The sequence below is a fragment of the Doryrhamphus excisus genome, linkage group LG16, assembly GCF_037039965.1.
Source record: "Doryrhamphus excisus strain RoL-2023G ecotype Guam linkage group LG16, RoL_Dexc_Guam_v1.1, whole genome shotgun sequence".
Lineage (NCBI taxonomy): Eukaryota > Metazoa > Chordata > Actinopteri > Syngnathiformes > Syngnathidae > Doryrhamphus > Doryrhamphus excisus.
In genome coordinates this window covers 16,228,021-16,240,531 of record NC_136372.1, presented here as the reverse complement: position 1 = coordinate 16,240,531, position 12,511 = coordinate 16,228,021, and the positions used below count along the sequence as shown (strand labels likewise).

Here is a 12,511-nt window from a genome sequence, read left to right as displayed (position 1 = left end):
TGGAATAATTTTACTTTATTTTAGTTTTATTGTGTGCAAGATTCATTGTTGTACGGCCCCCGCCCCATAGGGCACATTCATTCATTTTCTACCGCTTATCCTTATGTGGGTTGCGGGTGGTGCTGGAGCCTATCCCAGCTGTCTTAGGGCGAGAGGCGGACTGGTGGCCAGCCAGCCAATCACAGGGCACATATAGACAAACAACCATTCACACTCACATTCATACCTATGGACGATTTGGAGTCGCTAATTAACCTAGCATGTTTTTGGAATGTGGGAAGAAACCGGAGTACCCGGAGAAAACCACGGGGAGAACATGCAAACTCCACACAGAGATGGCCGAGGGTGGAATTGAACCCTGGTCTCCTAGCTGTGAGGTCTGCGCGCTAACCACTCGTCCGCCGTGCCGCCCAGGGTTGAAAATGTTCCAAACTCTAAATTATAGAATGAATTATTTGTTGGTATCCATCCACTTCCCACTTTCCGACTACTTCCTCCAGTTCCTCAACGACCCCCGAGGCCTCCTACCGGTCGAACGTGCCCTGAACGTGCCCTCCCCCAGGGAGGCATCCTCACCACCTCAATGTGGCTCCTCATGAATGTGGAGGAGCTTCTCCCGGATGACCGAGCTTCTCACCTTATCTCTAAGGGAAAGCCAACCCCTTCTACCGAGAAAACCGTACCCGCAATCTTGTCCTTTCGGTCACAACCCAAAGGCCATGACCGTAGGTTGAGGGTTGATCGAGCGGTAAATTGAGAGCTTTTCTGTTTGGTTCACCGAAATAAACCTTCATCCAGTCCAGCTATTATGTCCAAAAAAAGTCCGAACAAATACCGTCGGACTTGTAGTCAAAAACATAGTCCTCTGTGTTAGCTTCCACATTAGCATAATAATAGCATGTTTAAAGGGCTTTATTGGCCAATAAGGTGACCTTAAACTAAATAAACGTTCTTATCCAACATAAGGATCATGGATGATTGGGAAAAAAGTCCAGTTTTGGTTTAGAGACTGAGCAGAGAGTCCGAACACAGAGACGTATAGTACAGATTCGACCTGATTAAAGCGCTAAAAAGGATGCGGGGGCAAGTGGGGGAGGGGGGCCGGGGGGGTGAATATCCATCCACACATGTATGAGCAGTCAACCCTTGCGGACCTAATTAAAGCGTCACAACTCCAATCACAGCTAAAGACTGACATGGGACACGTTATCTGTCCGAGGAAGGGAAGGAAAGCTGCAGGAAGTAAAACATCATTAAAGACGACGGAAGGCTACAATGGACGGCATAAGACGGACAGCTGAAAAAAAAAAAACGAATGAACCAGAAGGTTACCGTCCAGAAAGGAGGAAAGAAGAACGGAAAAGAAGAAAATGTAAAGCCAATCAAGTTCAACAAGACACAACTATCGATTCCCGATTTGGATTGATCCCAATTTTCCGGAGGCCACATCTCTCGAGAGTATTCTTTAAATATGAAGCATCTAAGACATGCAAGAAAGGTATGAAGATACATGGAAGTCAAAGTCGGGAATACTCAGCGGCCATTGATTGGGGCGTCTCTCTCACCTTAACGAGTTAAACAAAATCCATAGGCTTGATGGCAAACTAGCTCTTTGACCGGCTAACTGCGGCTAAATAACAATGGTAGCCCTTTCAATTGTGAACGCTTTTGGCGTTTTTGTTGCGTTTCTTTTCTCCTGCAATCGCTTTGAGATTACTTGTCAATCAAACATGGCCGATGCGTTGCCTTTTTCCATGCGCTTTCTGAAGGTGGCTGATAGAAGGAGATGGTATCTGCTTATACAAGAAACACAGCAATGATGAAGAGAAACAATGACAAGTGAAACATGACGAGAAATCGAGGAAATCGAGGGAAAAAAAAAATCTGATAACTACGAATATTAGTGGTATTACATAAATAAAATTCAAGTCCTACCTTCTCCCACTCTCTCTCCTTGTTGAGAACAATCACCACCAGCTTGGGATGCTCTTGGTATCCATCTTCTGTGAAGGACAAGTCTCTGCCTTCCCATGTCACATTCATCATGTACCTACGACAGATGTTAGCATACTTTAGCAAATAATGGAGGTAAAGCTCATGTTTAAAATGAAATTACAAGAATTTTTCATTTTTATATTCAAAACAAGGCTGCACGGTGGTCGAGTGGTTAGCGCGCAGGCCTCACAGCTAGGAGACCCGAGTTCAATCCCACCCTCGGCTATCTGTGTGGAGTTTGCATGTTCTCTCCGATACGATAACGACTTGTGTTTCGTTTTGGATTCCTTATTCCTATATAACATTGTTAGAGCCCCCTAGACATGAAATAGCACCCCTATAGCCGTCTTTACACTTTTTATTCATTCATTTTCTACCCCTTATTCTCACCAGGGTTGTGGGGGTTGCTGGAGCCTATCCCAGCTGTCTTCTTCGGGGCGAGAGGCGGGGTACACCCTGGACTGGTGGCCAGCCAATCACAAGGCACATATAGACAAACAACCATTCACACTCACATTCATACCTATGGACAATATGGAGTCGCCAATTAACCTAGCATGTTTTTGGAATGTGGGAGGAAACCGGAGAAAACCCACGCATGCACAGGGAGAACATGCAAACTCCACACAGAGATGCCCGAGCGGGGAATCGAACCCGGGTCTCCTAGCTATCACTAGAAACCATTCGAGTAATTTTGATAGCCCATGACTTACGGCCATTTTAAAAATAGCAATACAAATCCTATTCCTGGCTCCAGCTTCCATGTTGGAGGTTTTAAAAAAAAATGTACGGAAATTTCTACGCGAGGCAGAAGTGATGTGGCACCGCGACACCACACAAACCCACAGCGGCTGTTAATGAGTGACCCACATGGCAGGTTACATTAGCTAAGACGGAAGGCGATGGGAAGATATTCTTGGACGTACATAGCCTCCACATTAATCACGCTAGTCCTTCCTCACTTGGTCTCATCTGTCCGTGGTCATGTACCATGGCAAAGAGACACCCTGCCCCCCCAACCCCCCCTGTTCTCCTGCTTCTGTTCAGGACATGTAAACAGTCTTTGGAAAGTCACAGAGAAGTGCTGAATGGATGTATTTTATTAAATAAGAACGACTTTCTGTTTGGGAAGGGTGCCGTGATGCATATTCTAACAAAAGCGTGGAAATCTTGCCATTACGGTGCGCCTGTTCAGGACATGTAAACAGTCTTTGGAAAGTCACAGAGGACTGCTGAATGTATTTTATTAAATAAAGACGACTTTCTGTCGTTATGAAGGGTGCCGTGATGCATATTCTAACAAAAGTGTGGAAATCTTGCCATTACGGTGCGCCTGTTCAGGACATGTAACCAGTCTTTGGAAAGTCACAGAAAACTGCTGAATGCATTTTATTAAATAAAGACGACTTTCTGTCATTAGGAAGGGTGCCGTGATGTATTTTCTAACAAAAGCGTGTAAATCTTGCCATTACGGTGCGCCTGTTCAGGACATGTAACCAGTCTTTGGAAAGTCACAGAAAACTGCTGAATGCATTTCATTAAATAAAGACGACTTTCTGTCATTAGGAAGGGTGCCGTGATGTATTTTCTAACAAAAGCATGGAAATCTTGCCATTACGGTGCGCCTGTTCAGGACATGTAAACAGTTTTTGGAAAGTCACAGAGGACTGCTGAATGCATTTTATTAAATAAAGACAACTTTCTGTCGTTATGAAGGGTGCCGTGATGCATATTCTAACAAAAGCGTGGAAATCTTGCCATTACGGTGCGCCTGTTCAGGACATATAAACAGTCTTTGGAAAGTCACAGAGGACTGCTGAATGCATTTTATTAAATAAGGACAACTTTCTGTTTAGGAAGGGTTCTGTGATGCATATTCTAACAAAAGCGTGTAAATCTTGCCATTATGGTGCGCCTGTTCAGGACATGTAAACAGTCTTTGGAAAGTCACAGAGGACTGCTGAATGCATTTTATTAAATAAAGACGACTTTCTGTCATTAGGAAGGGTGCCGTGATGCATATTCTAACAAAAGCGTGGAAATCTTGCCATTACGGTGCGCCTGTTCAGGACATATAAACAGTCTTTGGAAAGTCACAGAGGACTGCTGAATGCATTTTATTAAATAAGGACAACTTTCTGTTTAGGAAGGGTTCTGTGATGCATATTCTAACAAAAGCGTGTAAATCTTGCCATTATGGTGCGCCTGTTCAGGACATGTAAACAGTCTTTGGAAAGTCACAGAGGACTGCTGAATGCATTTTATTAAATAAAGACGACTTTCTGTCATTAGGAAGGGTGCCGTGATGCATATTCTAACAAAAGCGTGGAAATCTTGCTATTACGGTGCGCCAGTTCAGGACATGTAAACAGTCTTTGGAAAGTCACAGAGGAAAGCTGAATGCATTTGATTAAATAAGGACAACTTTCTGTTTAGGAAGGGTTCCGTGATGTATATTCTAACAAAAGCGTGAAAATCTTGCCATTACGGTGCGCCTCTTCAGGACATGTAAACAGTCTTTGGAAAGTCACAGAGGACTGCTGAAAGCATTTTATTAAATAAAGACGACTTTCTGTCGTTATGAAGGGTGCCGTGATGCATATTCTAACAAAAGCGTGTAAATCTTGCCATTACGGTGCGCCTGTTCAGGACATGTGAACAGTCTTTGGAAAGTCACAGCGGACTGCTGAATGTATTTTATTAAATAAGGACGACTTTCTGTTTAGGCAGGGTACTGTGATGCATATTCAAAACAAAAGCGTGTAAATCTTGCCATTACGGTGCACCTGGATTCAATAAAAACCAAAAAAACATCTTAATGCATGTGCCAACTGGCTCAAAGGAGATTGAAGGGGTTAAGGGAAGGGTTCCGGATGAAAATAAAATAATTCCAGCAACCCTTGCGAGCATCATTAAGCTGTCTGATTGGACTCCAGACGCGTAGAATCAAATGATGTGCGACAGAAGCAGAAAGAGCGCTGCCGAAATCAATATCAGCACCCGGGACGCTCTTTCAGGTGACAGCCTGTTCTGCACTTATCAGCAGCGGCACCATCAATCACATGTAAACACACACACACACACACATAGTCCCTGTCCTGTCATTTCTCCATATTTACAATATATGCTGCTGGGTAGATGATTAAATCAGTCCTTTGTATTCATGGTTCAGGACTACCCAAAAGGGTTTTGAGTTCACATGTCACATATAGTAAGTTCTAGGAACTTCCAGTAGGCGGTCCATCAACAACATCAGCAAACTCCACTGTCAAAAACTGTACATACTGTTATGTTCGAGTCTCAATCCCGCTGTAGTTTAACAGTCTGAATGTTTGCTTTCCAACATTTCACATTGTTTGTCTGCTAAGAACGAGCTAAATCGTGCCCCTCAACCATTGGTGGAAAATCATTCTGAAGGATGATCTGGCTCAGGTGCCAGATTGTCTCCCAATCTGATGGCTGCTGGTTCGATAGTCGGTCGCTCGTGTAATCTTCGACAAGAATTTTTCATTTTTATATTAAAAACAAAGCTGCACGGTGGTCGAGTGGTTAGCGCGCAGACCTCACAGCTAGGAGACCCGAGTTCGATGCCACTGTCGGCGGAGTTTGCATGCATGTTCTCCCCGTGCATGCGTGGGTTTTCTCCGGGTACTCCGGTTTCTTCCCACATTCCAAAAACATGCTAGGTTAATTAGCGACTCCAAATTGTCCATAGGTAAAGATCGTATCCTTGAACATGTAAAAGGATCTGCTCCTATGAAAGCGACAGTGATAACTAAGCAAAGTATTATAGAGCTCTATATGCATTATAGAGATTGAAAGGTTGCGGGCTGCACGGTGGAGAAGTGGTTAGCACGCAGAGCTCACAGCTAAGAGACCTGAGTTCAATTCCACCCTCGGCCATCTCTGTGTGGAGTTTGCGTGGGTTTTCTCGGTAATGTAAAGGTGTCGGTAATCTTACTATATTTGGTCATAGGAGTGTAAAGGTGACTATAGGGATGCTATTTCATGTCTAGAGGGCTCTAATGTTAAAAAGTCTATTTGGAAGCTCATAAACGCCTCACAGCTAGAAGACCCAAGTTCAATTCCACCCTCGGCCGTCTCTATGTGGAGTTTGCACATTCTCCCCGTGCATGCGTGGGTTTTCTCCGGGTACTCCGGTTTCTTCCCACATTCCAAAAACATGCTAGGTTAATTAGCGACTGCAAATTATCCATAGGTATGAATGTGAGTGTGAATGGTTGTTTGTCTATATGTGCCCTGTGATTGGCTGGCCACCAGTCCAGGGTGTACCCCGCCTCCCGCCTGAAGACAGCTGGGATAGGCTCCAGCACCAGCACCCCCCCCGCGACCCTAGCTGTGAGGTCCGTGTGCTAACCACTCGACCACCGTGCTGCCCCTCATTAAAATCCAAACAAACATAAAAGTAGCTACATCTACTGTACATCCATCACAGTGAATTTGGTGTCAGTGTGTTTTTGTGGCAGCTTGTCGGTGCAGTTTGGTCGACCGCCCATTGAACAGGTGGACCCGTTCCTGGGTGTTGCTAGGATACGGACACGTGGAGGCCTGAAAATGACCTTAAAGTGAACTGTAGACCCCTACGCATACAGACATAAATGAACTTTGCCCACCTCATCAATTTGCAATGCAACGTTTCTTCACATTTTTTTTTTTACCACTTTCTGGTCTCCATTAGCACCATCAACTCTGTATTCATTAGACGGTAATGAAGACGAGGGAGGGGGAGGGGGGGGGGGTAGAGGTAGGGAATGGGCTCCCTAAGAATTGAGAGGACAAATTAAGTCAGGAAGACGGAACGGGAGGAAGCAAAAGTATGACAACTTGGCTGAGTTAGGATAAAAATATCCTCTGTTTTGTTGTGTCCTCTTTTTTTTAAAAGGGGTCGGGGTGCTACACACTTATCCAACGTCACGATTGCACTGCAGCACATAGAAGAACATGCATAAAACTCTCCATAATACTCCTTATTATGGTGCATGGCTTAGCAAGGCTCCACAGACAAGATGGTTGCATGGTCCTAACAATGACAGCTCCGCAATCACAACCGATTGAGGTCCTTTAAAAAAGGACCCTGAGGGGGGAGAGTCATTTGACACGAGTGGCGCTGCAGGTGGCATGCGGCGAATGTGACAGGAAGCGACTGCACAAGGTGAAGACATTGAAAGCGTAGCGGGGTCGCACCTCCCCGCTGTCCCTGGCGTGTTCGTGTCACTGCAGCTGAGAGTCAATGTCATTCTCCGGGATGGAAATGATTTTTTTTTTTTTTTTAAGGACACCGGAGCACCTTTGTTAAATACACTTCGTTTAATGAGGGATTATTTAACGTGGCGTACGTAGGGAATTGCGGTCGTTCTCATTTTTCTGATGATTGAACTCCAAAAAATATGTCAGACGTTATTTCGTCTTCGCTAACCCGACGGGTCTTTTATCTGGAAGAAAGCTTCACAGCTGCCAGTTAGATACCATTGTCAGCGTACAGCAGGGGTGGGCAAACTACGGCCCGGGGGCCACATCCGGCCCGCCAAGTATTTCATTTGAACTGAGCCAACATTTTTTATGGTTTAATGGTTAGCTGCAATTTCGTCATTTGTTGTTGTTGTTTACAAAGTGCCCCTGATAAAAGGGACACGAGCAAATAATAATAATAATAATAATATTAATAATAATAATTATTATTATTATTATTATTAATAATAGTATTAATAATAATAATAATAATTATTATTATTATTATTATTATTATTAGTATTATTATAATAGTAATAATTATTATTATTAATAGTATTAATAATAATAATAATTATTATTATTATTAATACTATTATTATTATCATCAAAATAATAATAATTGTCATAATCATAATCATAATCACCATCATCATAATAGTCATAATCATTATTATGATTATTAATTTTATTATTAATAATAATTGTTATTGTTATTATTATGAATTATTATTATATTATTATAATAATATAATTATGATTATATTGTAATATTGTTGTATTGTAATAATAACAATAATAATTTATTAATTATTATTATTATTATTATTATTATTATTATTATTATTATTATTATTATTATTATTATTATTATTACCAGTCCAGGGTGTACCCCGCCTCTTGCCCAAACAGCTGGGATAGGATCCAGCACCCCCGCCCCTTGTGAGGATAAGCCGTAGATAATGAATGAATGAATTATTATTATTATTATTATTTATTTATTATAATAATTATTATATATTATTATAGTATATAGTCATAAAACTATTTTAAATCAGAAATAAATGAACATTTAACCATTTTACCTTCACTGGATATGTGATTGTGGCAGCAAGATTAACACAGACACCACCTTCCGGTTTTGCCATGAGTTATTTCCTGAATTTCATACAGTTCCTCACTTTCTTTATCAAAATGCTGGAGCTTTCTTTGGCTCCGTTTTGGTTTATTTTGCAGCCGTGATTAAAAGAAAAGCACAGATTCGAGTTGAGAAACACTATTGAATTCGAGAAATAACTCATGGCAAAACAGGAAGGTGGTGTCCGTGTTGATCTTGCTTCAATATTGTGTCAAAAATGTTAATTTTGTATTGTTTTATGCACGCAAAACTATAGAAATGGGTTTTGTTTGGTGTTTTGGGGGGGATTTCTGGAACTGATTAATTGGATTTGAATTATTTCTTATAAATTTGGAGTAATTTTGGGACCTTTTAGAACAAATTAACGAGGCAAACCAAGGTTCCACTCAAATATACCAGAGAGTTAAACAACACAACAGTTCTTATTAATCCTATAAGCTGATGGCTGCTGCGGACAGCCCGGCGGTCTTGGATGCGGTCTTATGTTTTTCCATAAATAAGCTCCATCCTCCAGCTTAGCCTACAACCGCGCCGCTGCGTCGTATTGCGATGCGCACCCAACAACCCGGCAAGGACACTTCAGGTTATGCACGGGGACAAGTAACTGCATGAATTAATTGCCGTGCGCAGCCACCGTACGCTGTCTTGCACGTCCACACGCCGCGTGTGGAAAAAAAAAACACAATATTTTGGCATGAATAACAAAAATGAAGCTTACCGCTCAACGTGAATTAAACAACATTTTTTTTTCGTAAAAAAAAAAAAAAACGAAATCACCACAATGCTTCATTCCCTTAAGAACAAGCTCATTACTTTCAAGTGAAAACAGAAGTGTCTGCTTTTCCTCCATAATGAGCCTTTGCGTACTCGCACACGGTCGCAGGCGTGCTGTTCATGATTTATTGATTTAAGACGGATTCAGTACCCCCCCCTCTCTTCCTTTCTCTCAGACTCTGTTACCTGCAAGGCAAGTTAAGCAGCAATAAAATAAGTCACAGTCACACACAATAAAGGGGAGAGAAAGCTCTATTTTTGAGAAACTGACAAAGATTGATTTGTAGGTGTATTTCCTATTTAATATTTCCTCTATTAAAATGAATTTGGTTCAAATTAACAAATTAGTTAATTGATCTCAGACCCAAAGTTGGATTCCTTATTCATATATGGATTGTTAGAGCCCCCTAGACGTGAAATAGCACCCCTATAGCCGCCTTTACACTTTTCATTCATTCATTTTCTAACCCATATCCACACCAGAGTTGCAGGGGGTGCTGGAGCCTATCCCAGCTGTCTTCGGGGTGAGAGGCGGGGGGGGGGTACACCCTGGACTGGTGGCCAGCCAATCGCAGCGCACATATAGACAAACAACCATTCACACTCACATTCATACCTATGGACCAGTCCAGGGTGTACTCTGCCTCTCGCCAGAAGACAGCTGGGATAGGCTCCAGCGAGGAGGATAAGCGGTACAAAATGAATGAATGATTGAATTTTCAAAGAACGATTAACATTTTTGCATAGAGGCCTACTATCAACAACTGTCAGTCCTCGGCATCAATCTCCTGGTATGGCTGCTAATCCAAGCTAATCATTTTATAAGGCTAATATAGATTAATCAAAAACCAATCTAAAAGTCTAAACTAAAACTAAAAATAATACCATGCTGTTAACCACTCACTTCAGAGAGCAGCACAAACTGGGTCTAACAAGGACATAAAAACGGTACAACTGTGCAAGAAGACAAATATCTGCGAGTGTGTACTTTAAGGTCCGCTACCTGGCAACTGCACTAAATAGTACCCGTCAAACGCCAGTGTCGGTATCAACAGTGAAGCGGCGACTTCGGGATGTTGGACTGCCAAGAAAAAGCCATATCTCAGACTAGCTAAAAAAAAAAAATTCCGAAGTGATCCCAAATTTTTGAGCGGTAGTGTATATCGTACAACTAAAGCCTGGAAAGAAAAACACATTTTTGTGTAATGAATCACATGATTTTCAAGAAAGGATCTACATTTTTGCAAACTGGGTCTAACAAGGACATAAAAACGATGCTAGTGTTAGATTCAATAATACAAGCTACTCAGTAAAAATATATATTTTGTATAGTTTTAGTGCAATTACTACTTCTGCTGACAAAGCCTCTTCAACCTTGATGTTACCTGATCAAATTTGATAGCATATTTTTTTACCCCCCCCCCAAAAGTCGAGTGTGTATGATTATGCTACACTACGTCAAACATAACTGTCAGTGTGTGTGTGTGTGTGTACGCTCTGTGAGGTCGGACCCTCATAGATCAGGGCTACAGACTGAAATTACCTGTCAGAACGCAGCCGGCACCACACCTAACCCCCCCCCCCCCCCCCTCCCACCCCCCCACCCCCAATCACGTGCACACACTGACAAGTAAGTGTTGAAGTATTTGAAAGCAGATTGTTCTCCCCAGCAAGGTGAGCCGACCACTGTAAATCTGTCATGACAGCACATTCTCTTCAGGGGGTAGGGGACATTTCTCTTGTTTTTAAGCATGCAAGCACACAGCGCCCCCCCCCCCCCCCCCTCCTCTTCCATGCACACGGAATATTTTATCCCGAGCGCTACTTGTCATTCGCTATGATTGCTTCAGTGACCATTCGCTCTTTGCTGCATGGACATTTGTCTTCAAGTATTAACTGAAGTGTAATTTTCACTTCGGGGGGGGGGGGGGGGGGGTAGTATGATTGGAAGTGGAAGTTAAATTAGGGCTGCTGCCCCCCCCCCCCCCTCCAAAAAAAACTTTTTTCAAGAAAGCAATAAGCAATAATGACGTCTATATTTAGATCAAGCATAGAAATTGTATGTGGATGCTGAAAGCCATGTTGAAATCTAAGACTGAGGATCGAACCAGCAACCATCAGACGACCAGACGACCACTGTCCAACCGTGCACAATATACATCATAAACATAAATATATGTCATAGAAAATAGGATAAGCGGTAGATAATGAATAAATGAATTATTAATAATAATTATTATTATTATAGTAATTTATTTATTATAATTATTATTATATATTATTATAGTATATAGTCATGAAACTATTTTAAATCAGAAATAAATGAACATTTAACCATTTTACCTTCACTGGAAATGTGATTGTGGCAGCAAGATTAACACAGACACCACCTTCCAGTTTTGCCATGAGTTATTTCCTGAATTTCATCGTGTTTCTCACTTTCTTTATCAAAATGCTGGAGCGTTTATTTGGCTACGTTTTGGTTTATTTTGCAGCCGTGATTAAAAGAAAAGCACAGATTTGAGTTGAGAAACACTACTGAATTCAAGAAGTAACTCATGGCAAAACAAGAAGGTGGTGTCCGTGTTGATCCTGCTTCAATTTTGTATTGTTTTATGCATGCAAAACTATAAAAATGGGTTTGTTTCGTGTTTCCTGGAACGCATTAATTAGATTTGAATTATTTGAGTGATTATATAATTTGATTGGAGTAATTTTGGGATCTTTTAGAACAAATTAACGAGGCAAACCAAGGTTCTACTCAAATATAACCAACCATCACCATTGGGAGACAGAATATTAGATATAATGTTAAATGTTAAACTACTTTTCCACCAATAGGGGGCAACAGTGAAATTTTTTTTATGGATCGAACCAGCAACCATCAGGTTGGGAGACAGAATATTAGAAACAATGTTAAATGTTAAACTACTTTTCCACCAATAGGGGGCAACAATGATTTTTTTTTCTTATGGATCGAACCAGCAACCATCAGGTTGGGAGACAGAATATTAGATATAGCATTAAATGTAAAATTACATTTCCACCAACTGGGGGAAACAATGAAATTTTTTTATGGATCGAACCAGCAACCATCAGGTTGGGAGACAGAATATTAGAAACAATGTTAAATGTTAAACTACTTTTCCACCAATAGGGGGCAACAGTGAAATTTTTTCTTATGGATCGAACCAGCAACCATCAGGTTGGGAGACAGAATATTAGAAACAATGTTAAATGTTAAACTACTTTTCCACCAATAGGGGGCAACAATTAAATTTTTTCCTTATGGATCGAACCAGCAACCATCAGGTTGGGAGACAGAATATTAGATATAGCATTAAATGTAAAATT

General features: G+C 41.4%; 1 protein-coding gene across 1 annotated transcript in view; it reads right to left on the bottom strand.

Moving 5' to 3' along the window:
* grin2aa (glutamate receptor, ionotropic, N-methyl D-aspartate 2A, a) overlaps nt 1-12,511 on the bottom strand; it is a 164,689-nt gene that overhangs the window by 42,985 nt on the left and 109,193 nt on the right. Inside the window, exon 5 of the mRNA XM_078797181.1 lies at nt 1,936-2,050. Within this exon, the coding sequence (XP_078653307.1) occupies nt 1,936-2,050 (115 nt within the window). The remainder of the gene's footprint in view (nt 1-1,935; nt 2,051-12,511) is intronic.